This window comes from Netta rufina, assembly GCF_964035555.1.
Source record: "Netta rufina genome assembly, chromosome: 22".
Lineage (NCBI taxonomy): Eukaryota > Metazoa > Chordata > Aves > Anseriformes > Anatidae > Netta > Netta rufina.
This window is the reverse complement of record NC_140146.1, coordinates 1,631,468-1,657,173: the sequence shown is the minus strand read 5'-3', so window position 1 is coordinate 1,657,173 and position 25,706 is coordinate 1,631,468. Positions and strand designations below refer to the sequence as shown.

The 25,706-nt window shown below is 44.3% G+C and overlaps 1 protein-coding gene across 11 annotated transcripts in view; it reads right to left on the bottom strand.

Moving 5' to 3' along the window:
• Positions 1 to 25,706, bottom strand: part of EIF4G3 (eukaryotic translation initiation factor 4 gamma 3) — a 154,580-nt gene that overhangs the window by 70,146 nt on the left and 58,728 nt on the right. For 6 of the 11 annotated variants that reach the window (XM_084300406.1, XM_084300410.1, XM_084300414.1 and 3 more), the window contains 2 exons: positions 12,467 to 12,562; positions 7,313 to 7,345 (listed from right to left, as the gene is read on the bottom strand). In XM_084300406.1, the coding sequence (XP_084156532.1) occupies positions 7,313 to 7,345; positions 12,467 to 12,562 (129 nt within the window). The remainder of the gene's footprint in view (positions 1 to 7,312; positions 7,346 to 12,466; positions 12,563 to 25,706) is intronic. The other 5 variants (XM_084300411.1, XM_084300416.1, XM_084300412.1 and 2 more) reach the window with 1 other exon arrangement.

Genomic DNA, 25,706 nt, shown 5'->3' with positions numbered 1-25,706 from the left:
CAGCGGTCAGAAACTCTTCTAGAAAAGTTTGACATAGAAATATAAAAGTTTAAAAAAATAATCTGTGATTAACTGTAGAAAACATGGTACTACAGAAAGACTTTATGCTTACTCTGTTACTAAATTAAACATTTTTCCTTTCCGGTCTCTTTCAGTAACACAAAGATAGCAGATAAAGCAGTAACTCAAGCTCAAATCATGGATTTGGTCTCCACTTCTGCACCCAGACTGGAAGGATAAGAAATGCCATGTATTTAATTGCTAAGCAAAAAATAAAAATAAATTAGGTCATCATACATCACACTGAAGACTGCTGAGTGATGAAGTACATCAATGAAAATAGTCTGTGAGTAACCACATCGCGAGCGGTGAGAGGAGAGAAGGAGGGCAATCACTAAACAATGAAGGAAGGAGCTGGGCTTATTTGTCCTGGCATTTGGAAAGAATCAGGTAGGGCAGAAGGAACCTGTGATGCCTCTATACCTGACGTGACAATGAAATTAAAATGGTCATTGTGGTGTTCCTGAAGACCACGATACCTACGTTGTTCCCATACCAAATTTTTCTCCAGAAAAGCCAATGATAACTCCCTGGTGCAGAAGTCCAGATACAATTACAATGACCACAATGCTTTGACGTCCAACCCTGTTAATCCGGATGAAGAACTGTCACTGGCACACTGCACAATGTAACCTGAATTAGGAGAAGGCAACTGTTTTGGGGGTAAAAATCTGCAAGTGAGGATGCAGAAAGAAAACCAGAAGAGCAACGTGCTGCCGTATTCCGGTGCCAATAAAAAATATGTGGCTGCCTAGATGCAGGGCAACTACATGAGCATTACATGGAATAAGGCTAGATGCTGAATTCACGATGAGATTAACTACAGCTCGCAATTCTTCAATACCCAGAAACACCGAAAAGAAATCTAAAATATTTTCTCTCATTATTGCTTCTCTTCATTACTTTTGGAGTCACTTATAAAACTACAGAATCAGCAGTAAGTCTGCCATGAAAGGGACTGTACCAAAGGTTTGGGAGTGAATGAAATCAGGTCCTTCCTTCGTTCACCACTAACTGCTGAATAATGACCACTTCTGATCTGTTAGTGGAGAGACTCAAAGTGTGACAGGGAAAGAAAAAGCTAACATTCAATAGCCACCACCATTCTGTATCTATCCAGAGCGAAGAGGGGCTGCAGACTGCCCCAAGAGCAGCCCCTGCAGCAGCAGTAACTCCTTCGTCAGGGTGGCACAGAAAAGCCTTGGCCACAGAGGATGGGAGTCCTCCTGCAGCGCGAGCCAGGCAAGAAGCCTGCCCTCCTCCAGCCAAGTTACACAGCTGCACCTAGGGAACCTGCTGAGTAACACACCCCTGAAACTGAAATGACTGAGGAAAATCTTACAGCAATGGAAACTCCTGGTTTACAGACAACTTTTTGCTTCTGTCACTGGGAACCACTGCCTAAAAGATCGTGAAACATGATGTGTGGGGTGACACGCTGAAGAAACTCCATTTCATGGAACGCAAGCCAGCTCTCCTTCCAGCTGCAGCAGAAGGAACGAAAGCGTGCTCTGTACACCAACATGGGTGGTGTTACACAGGCTTGCTCTTACATCAAGTAAGAAATAACACCAGGGTAGTGCTAAGCTGTTCTACAGCAGAAAGAGAACCTCCAACAAGAAAACTCTGGGTTAAAACAAACAAACAAACAAACAAACATAGCCCACCACCTCTCCAAAACCACTCTGTACTGCCTGAGCCATTGCAGAGGCAGCTCATATTCAGAGAAGATGACCCAAAAAAAGAAAAGAAAAAAAAACAAAGACGATCTCATTGCTTCTGGGAAGGACACAGCAAGAAGAAAAGCAGATCCATCATTCCAAGTAACAAGCCATCCAAAGCTTTTGGAAAGCCAAGCAGAGGGGTCTCCAGCAAAGTTTGAATTACTTGTAGTTATTCCAGTTCCTGTAAGTAAAATTACAATTCTCAAGAAAATCAGGTGTTGGAGCATTGATTTATACATGGGTTTTATGATTCAAAACAAACATCATCTCATTGTCAGACTTTTTTTATGCTATATACCTGATCCTGTCCCTCCAAAGCTAAGCTAACAATGTTCAAAGTCATTTGTAGAAATGTTGACAACTCTGACTCTGACTTGATCTGCTAAAAGATTCATCTTGCAAGGTCAAACGGATGCCTGCACAGCCAATGTTTTCAAGTAAAGCCAATGATGTCCACAGGAGAATACCAGGAGATTAAAAACAGAGATATTTTGCCTCTATTTCTTCCACAAAGTGCAGGATTCAGCATGGAGCATAGAGAGTTCCCACGCAGGGCCATGAAAGTACCCTGGGCCGCAGCAAAGCTTCTGATAGAAAACTGCAATACTTGACTACTTCCTTCAAAGATTAAGTGCTGCTATATAGCCAGGATGGTCAAATTAGTGCAAAATAGATTCAAAAAATTGTTTTGGAAAAATAAACATAAAAAAAGAATTGCACACATGCTCCAGACAGGGCTTTGCCAGTAGTTAACACAACAGTAATAACTCCCCATCTCAACTGGAAATAACTTTTCTTGTTCATTTGAAGAGTGCATTGCACAGGTGGTCCCATCTGACAATACCTGATTTAACAAAACCTTCTCCTTGGCACTGAAGTGTAAGGGCTTGTGCTCTGCACAGCTGTATTACGCCTTGCTTCTATCACGCTTGTCCTCCTTGTACAGCTTCCCTTTGCTAACCCCATTTTCTATCTTCCCACTCATTGAGTGTGCTGCAGACACATACCTGCTATTTGTGCCAGGGTAATTAACAGAATTATTAAGGAAATAAACTACTAACCTCCTGCCTACCCTCTCAGCACTGCCCCGCCACTTACATTTTCATCAGTCCTTATATCCACCCCAATATCCTCTTATTAGGCATCTTCTCCCACTTAATTTTCTTCCCATATGACCCTGTGTCAAAAGGCTGCTGAAGGCCAGCCAGTAAGAGGCATCATGTTTGTCATCTAGAAAAATCAATGATCAAAGAGAGTGCCAACCTCCTGATAAACCTCCGCTGCATTTTAATTGAGTTTCTATTTACTCCGGATTTTTAAGTCCTCACTTCCAGGGAAGTGCCTGTGAAACACTTGCTGTGCCCTCTAAAGGCTGTACTGAGCAGTAACGTTCTCTGCTAAGAGCACCGGAGACAGATCTACGCTAACCCTAGACCCTCACCCAGAGCATGCGCAGGGTGCCGGGCTCCTTATTTCTAGACCAGATCAAGGCTGGCGACTGTGATGGGTCCACAAAGCCCTGCCAAAAGTTAGAGAGAAAGACGGCAAACGGGAAGTTCAACAAGATGTCATCAGTGCGATCAAATCAAATGGCACAGCCAAGTGCTCTGCTTCAGTCCAGCCTGTGGCATCCCGAGACAGCTCTGTTGTTCACGTGCAGACGTGTCGGTCCCAAATCTGGCCTGGGAGAGGGAGGAGGAGGTGTTGGCAGCGCAGCAGGAGTGACGTCTATTTGCAGACGGAAGGAGCAGTGCCCGGGTTAGCTTGAAGGATCAGATGCAACTTCACTTTTCCCTGCAGCAGAGCTTGGCCAAGGAGCTGCAGCCCCAAGCCAGAAGCAGGTGCCAGGAGCAGGAGCTGCAGCAGAAAGCCCGCTGCGCATCTCGGCTTCCCAGCAGCTCAGCAGCAGCCCCTGGGCAACAAAGCACTTCCCCTACCTCAGGTTTTCCCAATCTTATTATTTACTGAATGATAAATAAAAAATAGGGGAAGAAAACACCTTTTTTGTGTCAACCATGGGATTTAAACTGGTAGTTCCTTTCCGTATTTGTGGATGAAGACGGAGAAGTGATAATGGCAACCTTTTCCAACTGCTTTCTAACACGAGATTTCAAGAAGCTACAAAATGGTTAGACTTGAGTAACCAAATGTACTCAGGGAGTAAATTTCTGACCTCTTCAAATTGTGAGGCTTTTTGACAACAGTGCATGGGCGAACCCAGCCTGCTGTTATATAAGCTACACTCAGAAGAACTCAAGTAACCCCAAGCTAAAACTGGAATAAACTACAACTGCAACCTCAAACTAAATTAGCCTGCCATAGCTAGTAAACTAATCTCAAATACAATTATAAGTCAGAAAGAGAAAAATGACATTGGAGTTTCTATTTGTTCTTATTTCTGTTTTTAATTACACTGGCCTCTTCTGAGCATCCATTTTAAAATATCTCTCATACTCCTGAAGTTGCTTCTTCAACTAAAAGTTATTTTACGCTTTGGACTTCAGCTTAAAAGAAAACTGCTGTTTTCATTTGTATTTCATGAGGATCAGAAGCAACAAAGTAACTCAACAGCTTTGCTTAAAAAGAAATAAAGAAGAGACAGGGATGTTCCATGCACAAAATGGGAAATGGAATGCCAGACCCAGACAGGATGGTAGCTAAGTCTTGTAGCTAAACCTGTGGGTTGTGCATAAAGCCTGGCATTTAAAGAAAAACAGAGGTTGACATAATATTTAATTATACTGCTGCAAACGCTGTAACACCCATTTGCTTTCTCCTAGAAAGTGAGACTTCCCAGTGGTTTCTGCGATAGCTGCTTTACTGGAATCAAGGATTAGTTATGCACATTGAACTTTTAATCAGAACCACTACAACTATTTTCGTTACACTTCAACCACTATTTACTTAGCATAGCATCCTAAATCTCATCTTAATATTTTCTTAGCATCCTAAATCTCATTTTCATATTTTCTATCACACAGACTTTGATTACACCTTTTACAGCAACTACTGTCTTGAAACCGTCAGGGCAAGCATTTCCATCCAAAAATAAATTGCTTATGAAGTTGCCAGTCAACTTCAGGTGCTTAAATCATGCTAATTTGAGTACTTTAGAGATCTAATAATTACAGGAAATAACATTAAAGAATAATCCATTAGTTGACTGAGAAAGACACAGAATCAATAAGAAGCCTATGTTAACAGCATCACACGGAAATCATTGCAAACCTCATCTTGCTGCTGCTTTCCTAGAAGAACACATTATGTCACTGAAACAAATACCAGGATCGCTACGGTCGATGTACTTACTTCGGATTTTTTAGGTTACAGAGCCTCAGCCTGGAAGCCTGCTGCTTGCGTTACACAACCTTTTGGTATTCCAGCATGTTAAAGCTGCCTGATTCGTGTGAACAATCATTTACGTCAGACTCACAAATCCTCTACGTGCTGTGTCTGTGATGAATTCACTTCAACAGCCACGACCCTTCTGCATGGGTGGGTGGCAAAAACTCCCTTCTCCATCCCCAGTTGGAATGACGGGCACAGATTGAGTTTCAGATGCAAAGAACCAAGGAGCTCATCTGAAGCCCAGGTTTTGCTGTGCCTGTCCCGTTCCGGTGCATGGCAGATATATCACTGGGATAAGGCCTGAAGTGTTTTTCTAACAGTGACAGCTTCTCTCAGATAATTATAAGCAGACCTCATGGAGTCCAAATCTAACTGGAACGCAATTAAATATGTAGTGTTATATTCAGGAAAACAAACTGGGAAATCACAAATTTTAACCCCTAGGAGGGCCATAACTGGGTCCAAAATTGTTAAACCAAGCCGTGACAGACGGGTGGCAGAGCCCTACCAGTAAGTCACTGAAATCATTTCTTGCAAGGATGAGCTGCCTCTAGATTCGAGGCTCTTGTTCCAGATTCTGCTTGTGGTGAACTTGGTAATTTTTATGAGACTATTAAACAGTTCACACTGAATACATACTTTGTCTTGGGAACAACCTAAGAAAGAACTAATGAGTTTCTGAACAGCAACGCATCTTCAGTATCACGTAATATAAACACAGACCTCAAGTTAAGGTCAAGAACAAAAGTATCTAAACAAGATACTAATTCTGTCATCCTGCACACTGCACAGTAATCCTGCAAACATTCCTCCACCACTGCCTGTCAATGCAATCCCTTGCCGGGCACAAAAATCAGTTCTTTCTCTCTCACGTGATGTTTGCCTGTGAGCAAACAAGTACAGCAAATGCCCCATTCTACTTTTTAAGCCTTTTTTTTTTTTTTCTGCCCTGCTCTGGAAGGGTGCCTGCCTGCATGCTGCTCTCTGAGGTGGAAAGTTGGGGGGTGGCGGCAGTGTGTGTGCCCACCACCACACTTACCTGCTGTCCTGGGGCAGGACCTTCCCGAAGGCGCACACCTCTACAGCATCAAACAGCTCAGACTAACAGGAACGATGTGAGAACAACGCAGTTCTCCTGGAACAAGCCTTCCAGGACTTAAGCCCCTGTCCCAACATCACTGGAGTTAACGGGATTAGCTTCCCTCCCATTCACTTTGTGAAAACAGACTCTTTCTTTCCAAGCGAAGAGAAAGAAGAACGACACGGAAACAACCAAATCTGGGAGACCTTTCCTGCCACTGTCATGCCTCTCCTCCACTTTTCTGCGTATCTACACTCAGGCAAGCTCTGCCCCCTGCAAAGCTACAAGAGGAAGCAAAATTAGTCCCCAGATGAACTCTGAAAAAGGACCTTGGCAAAGATGAATGTCAGAGGTGATGGAAAAGACAGCTTTGGGCACCATGAATAGGCCAAAACAGACGTGTGCATCCATCCTGCCGCACAGCAAATCCTTTTGGTATGTCAGCCTCCCTATTAACAAGTGCTACCCCTGGGTTTCATGAGCCAGAGCTATTCCTTATTTTCGTTCTTCTGCGTTAAGTGATTCCTTACAATGTTCAAGTCACGTGGCAGGAATACTATGAAGATTCCTAACATCTGGCTTTCATACAGCGAGTAGAAGAAAACATTAAGCAATGTAATGACAAAAGATAACCAGGCATATCACACAAGAAATGTACGAACTGGAAAATCATTTGCCTTGCTCTCCATTTGAAAAGTAGGATTTTCTTATGGACCTGAGCACCCAGTTCTTGTCGAAGTCTTCAGCTCAGGCAACATAATGTGCTGGCTGCTTTGGGAAATATTAGGCAAAGTTTATTGTGACTTGAACAGACAAGCAAATCTCACACATACCTGGAAATAATTTATACATGTTCTCCTTTCCTACGGAAATAGCGTAAGTAAGGTGGTTAATGAGTGCAGTGACACCGAACAGGAATTAAGTGTTACTCTGCGTTGCAGGCAGCTTGTTAGCGAGGTTATGCAGGTGCTAGTATCTACTAACAAGGCTGGTTTCCAAAGCGAGCCTTCATTCTGAGTTAGTGGGTGAACAACCTCCGACCACCCACCTCCCCCAGCAAATTAGTTTAGGATGGTAATGAAGGGGCAGGGTACTGTACCTGATGATGGGCAGGTCGAGGCCCCGCTGCAAACTGAGGAAAGGCGGGAGAAACAAACACAAAAGGAAAGGCACAAAGAGTCAGAAACACCACAACGAAACCAAAATGTCACACTCTATGCAAAATAAACCCACAAGAAAAACCACAAACAGTCAAAGCTTTGCTGCAGGACAGTGACAGACAGGTACTGAGATATAACGAGTGAACACCGCTACGGGGAAGTGTGCTGCTCGAGAGCTGGCGGATATACAGCCAAAGCTGCCGCTCATTTTAAAGGCGCTCTAGGCATGAATGCAGGCATTCTTTACCCTGCCTGGGAAAAAAAAAAATTAAAACAAGCAGCGGTGAAGATTTTAAACTGTTTAAGGGGGAGGTAAATGGTTGAAGCAGCTGGACTCAGAGCCGTTCCAAAAATTTGGTGGGAGCAGAGAATGGAGGCTGGTGCCTAGCAGGTAAGAGCCAGGTGGGCGCTGCTAACAGCCTGCAGGCTGGGGGCTGCGGGCTCTCTGCAAGGCAAACTGGCAGTTCTTTACACGTGCATCATGTGGTTTCATTGTCTTTTTTTCTTTTTTTTTTTTTCCCACAAAGGATCACGATAAAATCCTCCAATCCCTCTCCTTAAGGAGCCAGATTTGTCACCCTCCTCTGAAACCAAAGGTGACAGGTTAACCCGTGATGCCCCTGGGAGCCCGATGCAGCAGGGCAGGGCTTGCCTGGAGAACAGGAGGTCCTGGTTCCCAGCCCTGAGCTCAGGCCACTAAATCACCTCCCACCCACCTGGTTTACATATGGAGGAAAGTATTCAGAATTTAACATGCTCGGTAAACATTAAAAGCATTTTCCAATAAGTAACTGATTGTTAAAATAGAAATAAAAATGAATGCAAGAAATGGAAAATAGAAATAAAGATGACAAGGTATCCTCATTCAGAAGCCAAGTTAGGTATTTAAACTCTTAATTCTCAGTGTACTCAGCAGAGCTCCAAGATGAGAGCAGATAAACCTATCGGTAATAGCTCCAATAATTAAATGGAGCAAGCAAAACTAGATCCTGCTGTGACTTCCCACACGCCACAGCAGCACACGACGTGCCTCTACCTGCTGCTGCCAGGGACTGCTTGGGACCGTAGGGCACGCGCCGCAGCGTGCGATGCCAGCCCACCTCTGCTCATGCATGTACGTGCTGGGACTCAGTACGCTTTACTTTCTGCCTGAGGGCTACCGTAAATTCTAATGTAGAAAAGTACTAATAAGAAGAGTGATCAAAACTGTCTACTAATTATTGATTTTCTTAATAAGAGATTTTTTTCAGGAAGAAAGAGTGGGGTTTACTCACAGCCCTACTTCCCAGCTATTTTAATCTCTTCAAATATGAGAAGCAACGTATAAATATTCACTGGTCTGGTTGATTTTCTCCCTTATAAACATTTTAATCACCTATATTCAACATTTCCAAGTAGCCTACTAACAGCAGTGGTGCTCTTATATTCCTTCTACCTTCACCTCATTGTGACATTTGGATGAAAAGTCATAAAAAAAACCTTCAGAAAAAGGAAAATATGCGCACAGACTATTACTAATGTAGGAGTTGAGAGTCACCTGCACTGATTCAACAAGCAGTTTCCCCACCCCTAGCAGACACCCTTGAAAACTTTCCCTCAGCCTTCCATTTAAGAGAAAATGCAAAGGATTATCAACTCATAAGACTAAAGACCTAAAATTTCCAATTTAGTACCAACCACAGGAGAGAAGCACTCAAAGACTCCTGGCCTTCTCCCAAACCTCCTAGTGAGAAGAGGACAGAGGCTCTGCTGATCAGTCTGCTGCAATGAGAAATGGTAACCTGGAGGAGGAGCCTAAGGAGGGGGATGCACTTCAAGTCCTTTTTTTCCCCAGAAGAATGCCTCAAAAACACTTTCAATGTCATGTGTTTGAGAAAAAGGAATAACGCTTACCCTGGAAGGGTTGGCAAAAGCCTTTCTGGTGGGGCCACACACCATGTTATACACCAAGGAAAAATAAAGCACTAAAAAGAATCATGGGGTACAATAACTTTGTGTTGCTTAGTTTGAAGGCCAAAGAACCTCTCTTATCACTGTTCTGCAGAAAAGATTAACTCTCCCTGTGTTTAAAACAAGAGCTGGAAGCTTACATCGTAAGAAGCTGAAGTATACTCCGTTGTGGACAAAAAAGTAATGTGTTACAAGAAAAAATAAAAACAAAACCTCAAAGTTAGTGAAAAATACCCTAATCTATTTTGTACTGGTCACCATTGGCTATTGATTTTTTCTCTTTTAATTTTTCTTTTCCTTTTTTTTAAAAAAAAAATAATCAGGTTGACAATTTATTCCTATTAGTAGCTGTAAGCAACAGAACAAACTGTAGTCACTGCTGGCTCGGATTAAAATAGACACTTTGTTCTTCTGTCAGATGAAGGTAGTAGATAAAAGGAAAACTTTATGAAGACTGGGTCCAACATTTCTGCCACCCACACTCCTTATGGTCCTGCTCACTGCTCCGTGCACAGCTGGAGACAGGGCACGGTCTCTACCTGCTGGCACTGGTCTGGCACACGCATGCCTAGCAGAAAACCACCACTTCTGGGTCAACTCCCTTGTCTACCATGGCTTTTGGCAAGCCTCCTACAGCTGGGGGGTTGGTGTTAAAATCACCTAACGGGGAATTTGGAGTAGGCTGAACAATTCTGTTTCCTCGCCCACTGCTGGGAATGCACTTCGACATTCCTGGTATCGGAGCAGCACTAGGAAGCTAACGGGGACAACCCATGGAGCCAGCTGGATTGCAAAGGCAGCTCTCCAGGGAGGAACAGAAAAGCCCGAACTGTGCAATTGCCAATAGCCCTTTGGTGCAGAAACTGCACGGAGCAAGCTCTGGCTGTTCTACAAGTGCCACCTCGTTAGTGCCACAGCCCCTACACCCAGCTGTACCAGCGGCGTGATGGATGGGACCACGCTACGGAGCCTACGCATGGCAAAGGCATCCTGTTGCCTTCCTCAGCCCCTCTTCACCCTTCCCTTGCCACCAAAAAAAAGAAGGTTAAAAATAAATTTAAAAAATTAAAAATAAAAGAGGTAAATCGAGCCCAGAACAAAATGCAAGAGTAGCTCAGGAGCAGATCGTCTTGCATTTGTTTTGGGGTGGGGAGATGGAATGAAATGTTATGTGTGTGCCTTTTAGTAATGGGGGTGAAAATGGTCACTAGCAGAGCAGATGGCAAAAACTGCATACAGGAGAGTTTAAAAATAATAAAAAAGTAGTTCGTGACCGCAGAAAAATGGCTGACAACTGCAGACAAATCCTTCCTTGATATCTCCTCAATAACAGGGCTAAATCCCTACAATTTGACTCATTTTCAGCCAAATCTCCTGAAAACAATCTGTTGAGTGGAAAACCCGAAGTCATCCTGGTCTCTGTCCTACCAGGTCAGATCCTCCCGACTGCCAGCCAACTTTGGACGTTCTGTTGCCACTTAATCTGGCAGAAACTGCCATGGTTGCTCATGCTTTTAGCAAAGAAGCAAATCAGTGCATTTCTGTAGATCAGCCAACAAAAAGATGTGGTAAAAAAAATAAAGAAATAAAGAAATAAAATAGTGCCATCGGCACAATTGCCTGCAAGAAGGAGTACAGTTTGTTATATTGCTTACAATGCAGTATTTTATCCAGCCTCTTCCAGCCAGGGACCTGTAAACCGGACTCTGTTCCAAAACCTTCCTCCTCTTCCAGTTGTCTGTGCAATGTATTGGCACTGTTCTGCTGGGCTGTCAAAAAAACTGGTTTAGAGATGCAGCTCTTCAGTCAGGTTTTGCTCCAGTTCTAACCATATAAATTTATTTTTGCTTTTCAACAATAAAAGATACAGAAGCTGAATATACTTACTGAGAAAAGATTTTTACCGTCAGTATCCCACATTACTGATTAGAACAGGGGACTAAAGAAGCGGTGGGATCCGGTTACAAACTCACAGCTGTCCACATCACAGAAACATCATCAAAACCGGCATTAATTGGCTTGCTCATCAGCACTGAGGTCAACAGGCCTCGGAACTAACCCTCCTGCAAATCCCCTGGAGGTGAAATCTCCAGAAGTGGGGCAAGCACATCAGTGCAGCTGCCCATAGCTTGCCCTGTACTATACCTGTTAAGTGGACAAAAAGAAGACTTCTGTCTCAGAGGCTTTCAGTTGCCATGCTTCGGCAGCATTCATCTTACTCTAAAAAGAGAAGAGTGCTGGGAGTGGTGCAGTGGTTTTATACGTAACTTGAAGTGTTACGATGCAGATGTGGATTCACAAGAGACGCAGGGACTGCTGCTCCCTTGGCTAACTGAGGCTTCAGACATTATGACGGCACGCTACCCTGCCTGCAGAAGCAGGGCTAAGCACGCAATGCCATAGGAGTGTCTCCTAGAATCATGTGGAACTGCGCTACGAGCAGAGGTTTCCCAACAAGAGCCTGGTTTGGGGACCAAAGGCCTATGGTAGCAGAGCAGTATTACAATACACACAAAAAAGATCATGGAGGACAACCAAAGCTTGGATGGAGGACAACCAAAGCTTGGATGAAAAAGGGCTTACCACAAAAAGATCTGGGTGCACAGAAGCTCTACTTTAAATGTGTGAGCACCTACACTGTGTGCTAGACAGCAAGTGGTTAGAACTGATCCAGTGGCACTGACTCGGAAGTGAAGCCCACAGGCCACTGGAGACTGAGTGCTGCTGCAGAGTTGCTTTCATTTACTGATCTTTGTTCCACCACTTTACCAAATACTTCCTTTAAGAAAAAAAAAAAAAAAAAAAAAAAAAAAAAGCAAAGAGAAAGATTCTGGTAACAAATCTAAATTCTAACGTGAAGTGAACCTGAAAGCAACTATTCTAAAAATAAATCACGTTATTTGAACATAGATGAGAATCCCTCTGTTGCTTCTTTTCTGATAAGCCACTTTAAAATGACAATTCTCCTACCATGATAACATTTAAAAATTCAATCAAGATTTGCCATTTGGAAGGTGCTTCCAGTTCAGTAAAACAGACTTTCCAGAGAACTGGCCAAGTGTTATAGACACACACATACACACAGAGAAACACGCAAAAGAGGAGGAAAGAATGTAAGATGATGCAAACATGGGCTCCCTTACCGGCGAGCGGGTCTGAGGCTGGGTGTTCATTGTTTGAGGGGCTTGAGGGTACACCAACGTGGTTGGAGCTGCATTCTGTCCTGAGGGGTACGGAGCCTGCCAGGGAACAAAAAAAGTGAATAAAAAATGAGCATATCAAATGATTCATCCCAAAAGATTGAAAGTGAACACATTATCAGACAGACTGTTGATTACCATCAAGATAAAGAACACAAAGAGATCTGGCGATTACAATGGCGAAAGCCTTCTCTGTTGAGGACCCAACCATTTACCAACACCACCCTAAACTCCAGAAGCACCACAGTGGAAAACATGAGAACAAGCAAACATCAACGTAGCTCAGTGTCACTGAAGCCCTGCTGCCTGACCCTGCTTTGAACGTGAGCCCAAGGAGAGCTGGAACCACAGGTATTGCTGGCAGATCCTCTAAAATACGACAAATGACAAGCAATAAGCTTGAATGCATTTAATACAAGCTACTGCTGCTTTAAAGCATTTGCAACACAATGAAACTGCCTGAAATTGTTACAGATGTAAGACAGACGATTGGTTGTGTAAATTTTCATAGTTCCATTGATTTCAATGGGCTATAACAATTTATACTCCCAGATGCTCTCTCCCATGTTATTTGCCCAAAGTAACAATAAACTGGAGCTGTAGTTATGCCGATCACACATTTTAACAAGACATTCCTCCTTTCAGAGGACTTTCCCCCCCCGCTTTTTTTTTTTTTTTTAAACCAAAAAAAGCTTACCTTTTCTTTAAATTTATTATTGCATTGGCCCTAAAACCAGCCTCTAGTCTGTGCCAGCCTTCACTTCCAAGAGGAGTTCCCCCAGGCTCTACGTGCTGCCCTGTGGCTCCTGCATGACTCCATCACAATGCACTTCTCCTACTCCTCGGCTCCTGCCCCTCTGCCATGGCCACTACCTTGCCATGCAGCTCTGGATGTCAGCGTTACCAAGGGTAGCTGCAGTCACTACTAACCCTCTGGCTGCATATCATCAGATTTACCTTATCATTAAAGGAGCTCATCAGGTCTTGGGTCCCCTCCAGGGGAAGGTCTTTGGGCTCACTTTACAGATTACGGGAGAGGATACAATTAAAAACATTGCCAAACCTCCCTGAACACAGAAGTACTATATATTCCCACTGCAAGCCACAGCCTTGCAGAATCTTCTCATCTTTGAATTTTATGGCCCTTGCATTAAAATTCAAAAGCAAGTATAAGGAAAAAAAGGAAACTTTTTCAATCCATAAGGTGGTATCAAGAGAATAGGTTTCACTGCACCAACCCTCGGGCACATTTCAAGGTGTCTTTGATTTGAACTGTGTTATGTTTGATGTCAATAATTAGATTTTAAGCAATGAAGCTAAGCTATAGTTGGTAGGCCAAATCTGTTTGTATTCAAGAAAGAAGAAAGAAACTTAAGCAACTGTAGTTTCATAGCGATCAAGACAGGATTCACACAGTGTGGTGATCCAGCAGAAAGCCTGAAGAACTGTTTCAAGCAAATAGCACAAGGAATGGTTTAGGAATGACACAAAGTACCAAAATTTGGTGCTGAAGCCTGTAAAACTTCTGAGTCTGAATTAGCAAACCATGCCAAGTACACGCAGACTTATTCTGGCTTTCAAGGAAATGCCAACCAGCTCCCACAAGATGGAAGTAGCGCCTGATGTCAGGTTCTAAGGAAAGCATCCCCTTGGACAGGAGTTACTGACGGACAATTGCGGGTGACTGCGGGAGGGGTAGAAGCCTCCCCGAGAGCAGGAACGCACTGCTCACCTCCCAGGCTCGATGTGCATCACCTTCCCTGCCCCATGTCACCTCCTGTCCCACTGGCTGTTCTGAGAGCAAATGTCTGCACATCCCCCTTGTCTACTTTTTTCCTCCTCTCTTTCAGCTAAGCCTGCTCCGCTGTGCTGATGTTCATCAACTCTCTCAGCCCTCAGGGAGAAATACTTTCCAGCTATCCCATGCATTAGGAAGGAAGAAATAAGTTAACCAAAGAAAAACATGGAAGAAATGAAACTCAGCTGAATCTGAGTCCTACAGCGAAGTCACAGACCCTACTACATCTCAGACTCCTCAGCCCTTCCAAAATTAGCTTGTGTCAAAGGAAATATGGATGGGTCTTGGAGCAAGAGTATGCCTTATATTGGAGGAGCACCTTGGCACATCTGACCACTGAAAGACGTTACCTCAGCATGTCCCAGCACACACCGTAACTGCCCCATGCCATGCAGACAGCCTAACAGAGACCTCTGGGGTCTTGGCGTTACTCTTTTTTCTGTTCTGATTCATTCCTGGGCATCAAATCCCCAATTAATTTCCTGCTGATCAACATGTAATGCAAGGTAAACATCGTCTAGAGACAATCTGACCAAGGAATTTTCCAGTTTGGGACAAAGAACTCCAACACAACGTGCAGAGGATAAGGGGACTGAGCATGACCCCACAGCAGTGTCTCACCCCAAACACCAACCACTGCAGCACCTCCTGACTGCTGCCTGGGGGACAAACCCATTGCTGCACAGCAAAACTTGAGCACAAACACAGCCACTTACGAGAGTGTTCCTATTACACAAGCTAACTCAGAAGGACGTTCTGTTATTTCCTCCCTGATTTTCAACATTGCTTTTTGGGTTGAAGAGAGAATAAAAATCTCTGTCTCCAAGTACATCATTAGATCTGTGCTGTGATTTAGGATACCAAAGCACGTTTGGTAGAATATTTAGCTGAAGAGTGTTATTCTGCAGCAGTTTGTATCAACACAGCAGAAGAAGAGACTGGTTCAAGAGCAATTCAATGTTTTCATCAACTACTGCTATGGAAGCAGCAACCTCTGGCAGGCAAGCAGGGCAGGTTTTCTGCTGCCCCTCCTCTTCGGGAGCTTCTGTGGTCCAATCTTCTTGTCTTACCGCTGGCAAAATCTCTAATTCATGTTAACAACTAATTTGCAAGAAGCCTTCTAGTTTTTGAGATGTCAGATGCAGCATCAAATATTTTCCCCTTTTATTTGACAAGTGTGATTCTGCTTGAGCTGTTCATGTCAATGCTGTATAATAAACAGTATGCACCACATCTCACAGCGGCAACGGCACCACAGCAACAAGATCTCACCATAGCGTAGAATAATCAAGCACTAACGAGACGTGGGAAAACGCTGCTGTCTTTCTGTCCGTGAGGTTCTTCTGCTTTTCTGTTACCTTGTTCCCGACTTTCTGCCCATTCTGACATCCAGGTGGCTTCTCCCCTTGGAAGACGGGTGGCTCAGGGTCAGTCCCCGCGCTGCTGCAGCTCCCCTTCACGGAGGGCAGCAGGCACGCAGGGCAGGCGGTGCTGGAGGACACCAGCACACACAGGGGCTGGCTGACTGCAGCTCCTCGTGCCTCCTGCTCTGTACCTCGAGAGCAGGGACCTTACCCCAGACGGTTCGAGCAGCCCCTCCTCTCAACAAGAAGGGCGGAGGGTATCAGCTATCCTTCCCCTTTTTTAGACCCAGGAAAACCAAGCTTTCTTGAGGCTTAACTTGCACACAACAGGATAGAGCCTGAGTTAGATACAACTTCAATGCTACTACCGACGTCCCTACCCACCTCCAAAACGCAGCTTTCTTTTCATCAACCAAGCAAAGAAATGCATAGGAAAGGAAGTGCAGCTATCACTAAGCCTAAAAAAAACGAGCTTCATCAGAATGACTGTAAAGCAGGCATTTTTAAATACAGTGCCAAATTTAAGTACAGCCACCTCATTGATAACAGATGTCATTTCTGACACTTGCAGGGCTGAAAGGCAAATGCAAGATGATGCAGCAGAGTATTCAATTTGTTTAAGTATTTAAACCCTATCAGAGCCAGTATAGCACGGAGTCATACAAAAAAAACCAACACATCACCACATGAAGGCTTAAACAGCAGTCACTGAAGGGTTTCTCCTGCTATTATTGTCATCAAAAAAAAAAGGTAATGTTTTGGGCAACCAGTGCTGTTCCTAACCCAGACGACAGCTCTGAGTGCAAGGTTTGCAACTGCAGCCTTGAGAAGTGACTGCAAGACAAATCTCGCTGAAGACAACAAACATCATCTAAATAAACATGTTTCACAATTCTTAAACAAAAACAACAAATGCTTCTGCCTGGCATGCTTCAAACCAGCTGGAGGTGTGCCTTCCCTGGTATTTGTGTCAAACACCATAACAAGGAAAGAAAAAAAGTGCTTTGTAGGTATCTGCAGTACCCGGTAGCCTACAATAACCCCACCAAAACAACCAACAGAATAAATCACAGCAATCCACTGCTTTTCAGACAAGTAGGCTGATTAAAAGTATCACACACATTTATCTGTCAAAAGGACTTTTTCTGTGCCAAGCACCTAAATATGTATGTGAGGTGATTATAATCATATTCAGTCATGCTGGAAACGCGTGGCTTTTATGCACTGTGGCTGAAACACTGAGGATGAGGGTGAAAAATTAAGAGATCAGCAAGGAAACACTCCCAAAATTCCCTAAATAAACTACCACAGAGGGGAATGCAGGGAAGCAAATATCGCTCAGTATACAAATTTTGCTCCAGGAGCGTCTAAATGCTGACACTGAAATCCCTCAAGTTCAATAATTGCAGCACCCTGAGCTGGAACACAATGGATGGCTGCTGAGCTGCTCCACTTTTGAGGCAGAGCAATTTGCTTTCCTTAAGCTTTCATCTTAGTGATTTTATGTTTCAGACATGGCTATCCACAGGGGGAAGGCAATAATATTTGTGTTTATGGATTCCTGCAACTTGCTGGGGAAAACCCTTTCTATCTGTTTTCTGTGGAGAGTTCCCACCTTGGGCTGCTAGCTGCGCTAAGCAAAAAAAAAAAAAAAATCACTACCAACAAAACAAATGAAAAAAGTTATTCTTAGATCAGTTCCCGAGCTGGTTAATAAACACTGTGCCTGCTGCGTAACATGACTCCCTCAGTACTGACTGTACTGGGAATAAACAGGCAAAGTACACACATCAGGTTCAGAAAAAGCTGAGTCACGCAGCTCTTTGCCTCCTGCAGCCAGTGGAAATTTTTCCTGTTGGAACAAAACTCTTAAATCCCCAGGCAGAAAGGTGCTGCTCCTCAGCCTCCTGAGGCCTTCAGCAGCCCAGCAAGATTTGGCACGGGCAGGGGTTAAGCCCCGTCACTGCTTCTCGAGTCCTCCCTTGACTCACGGAAGAAGCTTGATGGGTCTATATTTACTGAAGTTACATAGCAGGAGGAGAAATGGTCTTGCGATTTCAACGCATGACCGTGACTCAGGAGCCTGCCGCTCTATTGCTGATCCCTGCTGTGACCTTGGGTGCGAAAGCCTTTGGACTTCCAGTTACTCACCAGTAACAAAGGAAGCAACTGTGCTCCTATCCACAGCGAGCTGAAACTCTGCTGAATGCCAGCAAAATGCTTTAATCTCTTTGGGAGGATCATGACAGCGTAAGCAAAACATTTTATAACAACATGAAGCATGCTGGGCCAAAGGCAGCTATTCTGGAGCAACCCCAAAGGCCGTTTTTCCTGCACGGACACAACAGATGGGGATGTGATTCTCTGTGGTGAGACAAATGATACCTGCTGCAGTGATTTGTATCTCAGGTGAGATTCTGCCACTGCCCCCACAAGCAGAGGGCACCCAGCTAAAGGCGTACTGGAAGCATCACCGCACGGACATTTAGAATGATTTTGAACCACTTTCTGCCAACATCAAGTAAAGGAAGTATGCATCAGCTGGATACTGAGGACACAACTGTTGCAAGCTCCATCCCTGGCCCCAGGAGACCCCTGAACAAAACCCGATGCATGCCTACGCCTCTGATGTACCAGTGTCTCTGAAGGACAGCAGTCTCATAACCACGGTGCTCCCCGACCCAGCTACACACCAAACATTGATTAAAGCCACTCCAGGTGGGCATGTAGAGTTATACTCCCTTGGGGTACCTCACCCTGAGGGCTCCTGCCCCAAAGTTACAAATTCTTATGTATGCAAGCTGCCTGACACAAAGCACAACTGCTCCTGGAGCTAGGCACAAGACAACACACTGCAATGGAGTCAACGGTAAGATCACTCACAGCATGGTTTTCCCTTTCTCGCCCTACTTTTAACAATCACACCCATTTCTCCCTCCAAATGCTGAACTATTTTCCTGGAGGAAAACAACAGCAGGGAATGTGGGCCTGGCGGTGTTGATGCAGCAGCCCTTGAGGAGGTTTCTCAGCACATAAAAGCCTTAGAAAGCTTTCCCCTGGGTCACTGGCCTGGACAGCAGCAGTTTGGCCAGGGATGCAGGTGAAGAAATCCCTGCAGCAGCATAAACCATTGCTTGGTTCGCAAGCGCAGAAGGAGAAGACGTGGCTTGTAATCCTGAACCACCATGTATTTGGTGAGTTGGTTTTACTCTGCCCACCTACAGCCCAAATCGTTTTACCACCTGAAAGACTGCAAGTGTACTGCACCCAGTAACAGCAACTTCTCTGCATTTAGCTCTTAAAATAAGAGGGTAATTTAAAACCCCTCTGCCCAATAAATTCACCCACAGGCAGCCACATGCCAGAAGTATTCCTTCAGACTGCCCCTCGTACACAGCCGGCACTTTCCTTTTTCCTCAAGCTTCACTTTCTGAATGGCCTCAATTCAGGGAGAGGTGTAAGTTGGTGCGACCTCAGCATTACCAGAAGCCGTTCTGTCTTTCCCCAAACCCAAACCAGTTGCTCCTGTGGTCTTTCAGCGCTGGTGCTGCCTTCCAGTGACTGCAAAACTGTTTAAAACTTCCAAAGACTGAATGTTACAGCAAGATTATTATTATTATTTTTAATCTGATGTTATTGCGAGGCAGAAATAACAGCTAGGGCCAGAGCATCTGAGTACAGCCCCAAATTGCTACCACTACAACCCACAAGAGGCAAATGACATGCACGTTGTCCCATCCGGGGTGCTGACTTACGAACTCCGGCAGCTTCAAGCAAAGGGTTGAAGGGCTCCTGGTCCTGGCAGCGTCCCTGGCTGTTCTCCCAGGGACGGGGATGACCAAAGGAGAAGTGAAGCAACTGTTGACCTAACTGGTGCATTGGCAACAGCCAAGTAAAACCACTTCTTAGCTCTGAGTTCCTGAGCTCCCAACCTACCCAGTGAATTAGCAACCCACAGGACAAGTTCAGGTAGAAAAGAATCAGATGTTTTAACCCACGTGCACTCAGAAATCAACAACATAAGAAGCCACAATAGCCACATGAGACCATCTCAGTGTCCTCCTGTCCCCCTGGCTTCGGCATGGCTCTTGGCTATGTGTCAACCACATTAACGAGCTAGAAATGCCCCACTTGGTGACAAACATGCAACAAAACCAAAGCACCTCAATTCGTTTAGTAGCCCTCCCAATGAGCACATACAGGAATAAAGTCCTGTGGAAGAAGGGAAGTAAGTGCCCAAACAGCTGAGAGATATCCTGCAGGAGCGAGCCGTGTTAGTGCTTGACACGTTCCCTCTGATGTGTACCAATGTCACTACAACACCTAGAAACCTGCGCTGAAACCACGTTGAGTTAGGTCCTGTGCCTAAGCACAAACTATGTGGCTCCTGCCCAATGTTTCTTTTGAACATCACTCATTTTTATTACTGTCTTGTAACTAGATAATCCCAATCCCATTGCTCTTTTTCCTGGCATGCCCTGCAGTCAGCCAAGCAGGATCATGACAAACAAGAATGAAGCTGATGCCTGCAGTGACTTCTATAATGTGAGTTAGGAAAAGGTCTGTAATGTCTGTAATGACCGTACGTAATATGCAGAACCAGCTCATCTGCAAACGTTGCAGTGATGGAGAAGCCTGAACTATTTAATTTAGTCATTTCCCAGGCTTTTCTACACACTGCCCTCTCAAAAAATGCGTAAAAACATTCTTGCACTACTCCCGTAAACTATCTTAGCTTTAAGAGGCAGCCGAACCATCCCAAATTTAAAAATAGCACAACGATTAAAGCAATAAACACAGGCAATTCCCCTCTAAACGCTCGTGGTTTGACTTTTGTTATTTCCAGTGATACTTCAACTGCAGCTAATCAGACACCATCAGGTTATTCTGTTCCAACAGAACCCCCCTCACAGCTACGTGTTCAAATATGCAATTCTTTGGCATATATCACATCAAGACGTTCAATTTTAATTGAAATTTTAATCAGCTCATTTGCAAATTATCCAGCATCACTGAAATCAGCTTGTCCTCATCATAGCATCTCTGTAAAATAAAAATAATGCAGTTCTACTCTGCCAACTGTCTCCCAGGCAGTGCTCCTAGCCTCGAAGATGCATCAGTAACTTGAAAACACTCATTTTCTGTGTGTGTTACTATCTATCACTTGGAATATTTAAAGTCCCATTAAAACCAACGAGGCAAGTACGACCGCTCTTCTGTGACACTGAACGGGTTACGCAGACTAGAGGTTTCCACTTTCAAACAGAATTTAACACAGATCTACAGAACAGAGCTGCCAGCACAAATACCCTGTTTCTGATGAAGGGGCCAAGCTCGTTACATGGGTGCAAAGTCTTTGCAAATTTACTAGGGGGGGGTCATGGCTATGATTTGGAGGGAAGCAAAGAGTAAAAGGAACCGTGTCTATTTTGTGAGTTGAAGTATTTTGGCTTTTTCAAAAACATTTCCTGAAAACACCAGGTACTCAGTTCCAGGTGTCTCTATACAAGTGTTTTGGCCTCTGGGGGTGGATTTTAGGGATTCACCAAACTGCAGACCAGGAAGAGCCTGCACTGCTTGCAGCAGTTGCTGTCCTCAGCTGTCCTCATGGCAAGCATCCCGGTGTCCTCCCTGGCCACTCGCTCCCTCCTCCCTTCACCCAGAGCCCAGCCTTCAGGAGAATTCCCCACATTGGGTAATATAAAACTCAGCCTTTAGAAGGATGGGAATATCCTGACCCAGGAAGAATTATTTCTCTGACAAACATGGCTCAACCTTTGTTATCTTTACTCCTCTGCAGCAGTTTTATCTCAGGGTCTCTCATCTGTGTCATTACCATCCCTGCTAAATTTTTAACAACCTTTTTATGGCTTCACATGATTTAGCATCACACTTTCAAGCAAGCAAACGCAGAAAGCTGAGCAGGGAAACAGGGCCCTAAGTAGCAGCCACAGAACTACAGGCATTTTTCCTACTCCAACATCAAAAATCACATTCCCACCGAGGGAAGAAGGCAAAGGAAATGTGGTTTCCTGTTCCCTGGACAAAGACGGTTTGTGCAGAGGGCACACAGACACAAGATACACACTCTTTTCCTTCCTGCTTAAGACACTGCAGTTACTATTCTTGTAGGGACGTTACAAAGGAGGAGGGTGAAAGGGAAAAGAAAGACAAAGTGTCCCTGTTTGACGTGCTGCCTCCCAGAAGTTCAGGCTCACCCTGTGTTTTTAACCCCGGTGCTGCACAACCCTCACGGTTCTGTTACCAGCAGCTGCACCGCTGGAGGCGAGCATCCCTCGGCACAGTGCTTCGAGCTAAGGTAAGCACAACCCAGCTTTGGGAAGGAAAAACAATCACTGGGCTTTTTATTTATTTATTTATTAATAGCAGAAGTCCAAGACATTCAAGCTGATAACCAGGAGCCTAAGTTCAAGACCCCAGTGCTGTGGTCACCTGAAGATGCAGAGTGAAATATTTAAATTAGGGTAATTTGGTGACATCAGGGAGGACAGATGTCCTGCAGGCAGCTGTCATCCTCCCAGGCAGCTGTTTATCGCGGCCATCACAACCCATCACATGGAATATTATCTGCCTAAGTTCAAACTGTTGCTAACAAAGGCACGAGGGCAAGGATAAAGCCACAGCAGATTATCATTTCATAACATCTGTAAATACTAGTCTGGATTTAGTTGGCGTCTTAGAGGGACTGAAATGCCAGTCCCCACCTAGACTGCAGCACATGGCTCGGAGCCCGGGGTTGGTCTGGTAACGACCATTGCATAATTAAGTGAACTGGTATTTCCCGTAACGAAGGTACTCAAAAATACTGTCTGCGTGTGAATGCGTGTTGGGGGCAGAAATTCCAACACCTCCACTGTTGGAAGCAGACCTCTGAATCTCAGCAGAAACCCCTGAGTTACAAAGTGCTCTTCACTTGTCCCGTAAAATTTTGCGCCAATTTAACTGGAATATGAACTTTGAGGAAGAACACTTCTGCCTGAAAAGACAACCTGCAGTCCACCACAAACCCTAGTCCATACCTTTCCTTCTAGTTTTTTTTCAAGACCCAAGAAAAATCTAGAGCAGATCTTACGAGCATTATGTGGTGTAGGGATGTCACCTGAGACTAGGACAGAAAGGGCATGAGCCATAAATTCAGCGTCGGCCCCTCTGGTTAACCAGTGCAACCAGTTCTGGAAGCTGCATCTGCACCTGTCTGTGCCACAGCGTTACTGGTTCCTCGGGAAAACACTGCCAGCAGGTCAAGGGAAAGATCCTTCCTCTGCTCAGCGCTGGTGAGACCCCGCTGGAGCCAGGTCTGAGCTCCCCTGTACAAAAGGGACTTGGACACGCGAGCCCAGTGATGAGCCACGACCATCTTCAAGGTTGTGGAGCATCTGGCATACAAGGAGAAGCTGGGACAGCCAGGACTAACTTCAAGATGAGAAGGCTCAGGGGACACCAGATGGGACAGTGCACAGAAGACAGTCAGACTCTCCTGAGTCATACCTAGTGAAATGACGAGAGGAAATGGCCACAAGTTGAACTAGAAGAAATTCCATTTACATATAACGAAACGAGGCTACTTGGGTTGTGGAGTCTCCATCCTTGGAGATACCCAAACCAAGTGGCCATGGCCCGCAGTGACCTGCTCTAGCTGAACCTGCTTTTGGCAGCCACTTGGACTGGATTTTACGAGTCTATGGCATAAATCAGACTAAACATTCAAATTTTCCTGCCTTATGCTGAAGCACAGAAGTACCAGAATAAAATCTTGTGCAAATGTGGACAATTTAAAGCAACCAAACTGCCTAACAGCACCATAAGGAGCAGTCTACGGAGAACATGGACGCAGCTCTTTGAAGCCACAGGGAGCTAAAAGTGGAATTACTGCTCCATAATCATTGAATACTTTCGTGCTCCTTGCCACAGGTGGAAAGCAGCTCAGCAAGAGTCCTGCTCGCAGGACAACCTGTTTATCGATCCCAAACCCTCACCCCATGGGGCAATCCTCCTTACTCACGCTGCAGATACCTCCAAAGGTTACAGCTCAACACTTTCCTTGGCTGGCACCAAGCTAACCGTGGACGCCAGTCATTCAGGGGCTCCGACTCTGAAACACTTTTTATGGAAGAGTGACAAAGTCACTTGCTGGGTTTTCATGAATTCCAAGAATACAGTTTTGTTAGAGAGTCTTTGTACTGTCAAACCACTTGAAAAGCTTTTCTAGCTAGCAAACAAACTTGTTTCTCCCCAGTTTTATCTATTCACAGGGATTTTTTTGCCCTTTATGTTTACCAATGCAAACTATGTAAAGCTGTGACTCTTGTGCTGGCTTCAGTGTTTATTAGGACATACTGCCTTCTACAACATTGTGTTTGTTTAAAACCATGTATTTTTCTGAAGCATGCAAGAAATTGTATGGAACAGAAGGTATTATTACAGAAGGAATATGAGAATAGAAATTACTAAACTTAAGGAAATTGGCAAGTTGTTTCACATTATTTTCTTGTTTTCTATTATGAATAAAAATGTGTTTCAATGAGTAGTAAAGTCTGAAAAGCATCAGTATAAAACTCAGTCCGCATGACTGCGATAACAGAAAATATGCACAGAAATCTCCTGAAAACAGGAATCGGTGACATTTTAAAATCACTACAGAAGAGTTCAATGATCTTCAAAAATGCTACTTACAACACCACCACCAAAAGCTAATGATAACATTTAAACTGCTTTTGATTCACCAAAGTATCACAAGCCAAAAGAAAACTCTTCATCTAGATCATGCATCCTGGATGCAATGTGTGGCCAAGGCACCTAACTGCGAGCTTTCTTATTCAAATAACTACATTTACACCAGGGTGGACAGGCCAGGGAAGACACAAAGCTGGGCCAGGTTACACCTGACAGAAAGCAAGCTCAAGAAGGAGTAGAAAAACACAAATCTTCACCTGCTGGGCACACAAGACTACACAGAAAATCATTAAATGCTGTTCTCACTGAACACCCTCAAAGCAGTAAAAAGGACTAGTAGCAGCAAGAGGTGGGTCTGGAAACACACCTAGTCCTAACCAGGCTCAACTTTTGGGCTGCAATCTTCGCTTTGCACGTGTATGTGATAAAATCATAACAGATTTTCCTCCTTCCTTATTAAAAAAAAATGAAAGGCTGTTTCCAGTTCTTCCTAAGTGCACAAATATTAAAGCCAATTCATCCCACCTACGTCATAACTTTGAAATGTTAGCTATTTCCAAGGTTAAATAATTATTGAAGTTCATAGCATCAATTTGCACTTAAAGCTGTATTAGGCCTTTCCCACTATCCCAGATCTCCCTTCCCCAAAAGCCTGCAGCTCTTCTTACACACAGCTGCATTCCCCAAATTAGAAGACAGCTACAACGTTGAGCTTTCATACCCAAAAGCATCCCGAAGCCCAAAAGATGCTGACAGCAGGTGCCAAGACACAGACATGCTTTAAGTTTCCAGCACAGGTTTAAACTAAGGAAGCAAAAGGCACAGCGATGAATCAAAAACACAGAAAGACGTTATATGAACAAATTTTCCAAGCATTATTAGCCCAATCAAACTGCTAATCCTATTACAAAACACAGAGTTCAGTTTTACTTCCAGCAGGTCTTTAACACAAAGGCCAGAAGATTATACTTCTCCTGGATTTATCAGCTATTAAATAACTCGTATTTTCAAATCTCCACCTGAAGTCATGTATTCCTTACAAGCTCCAAATTAGTGAGCTGCATTACTAATATTCACGGTGAAGGAGCTCGAGCCAGATGTACAGAAGCATACACAAGGAAAGAAGGGAGAAGTACGAGAGGTGGAATTGCTGGCTCCTCAAGAAAACACATCAATGTGTATGTGCGGAGGGCAGGTTTCCTGCACACAAAGCACCACCACAGGTCCGGTTGTTTATATTTTCTGTACCCTATATCTGGTACAGAATAGGGTACGTTCCATATCTGGTACGGACAGAAGACCCAAGACACTGAAATCTGCTGTTCAG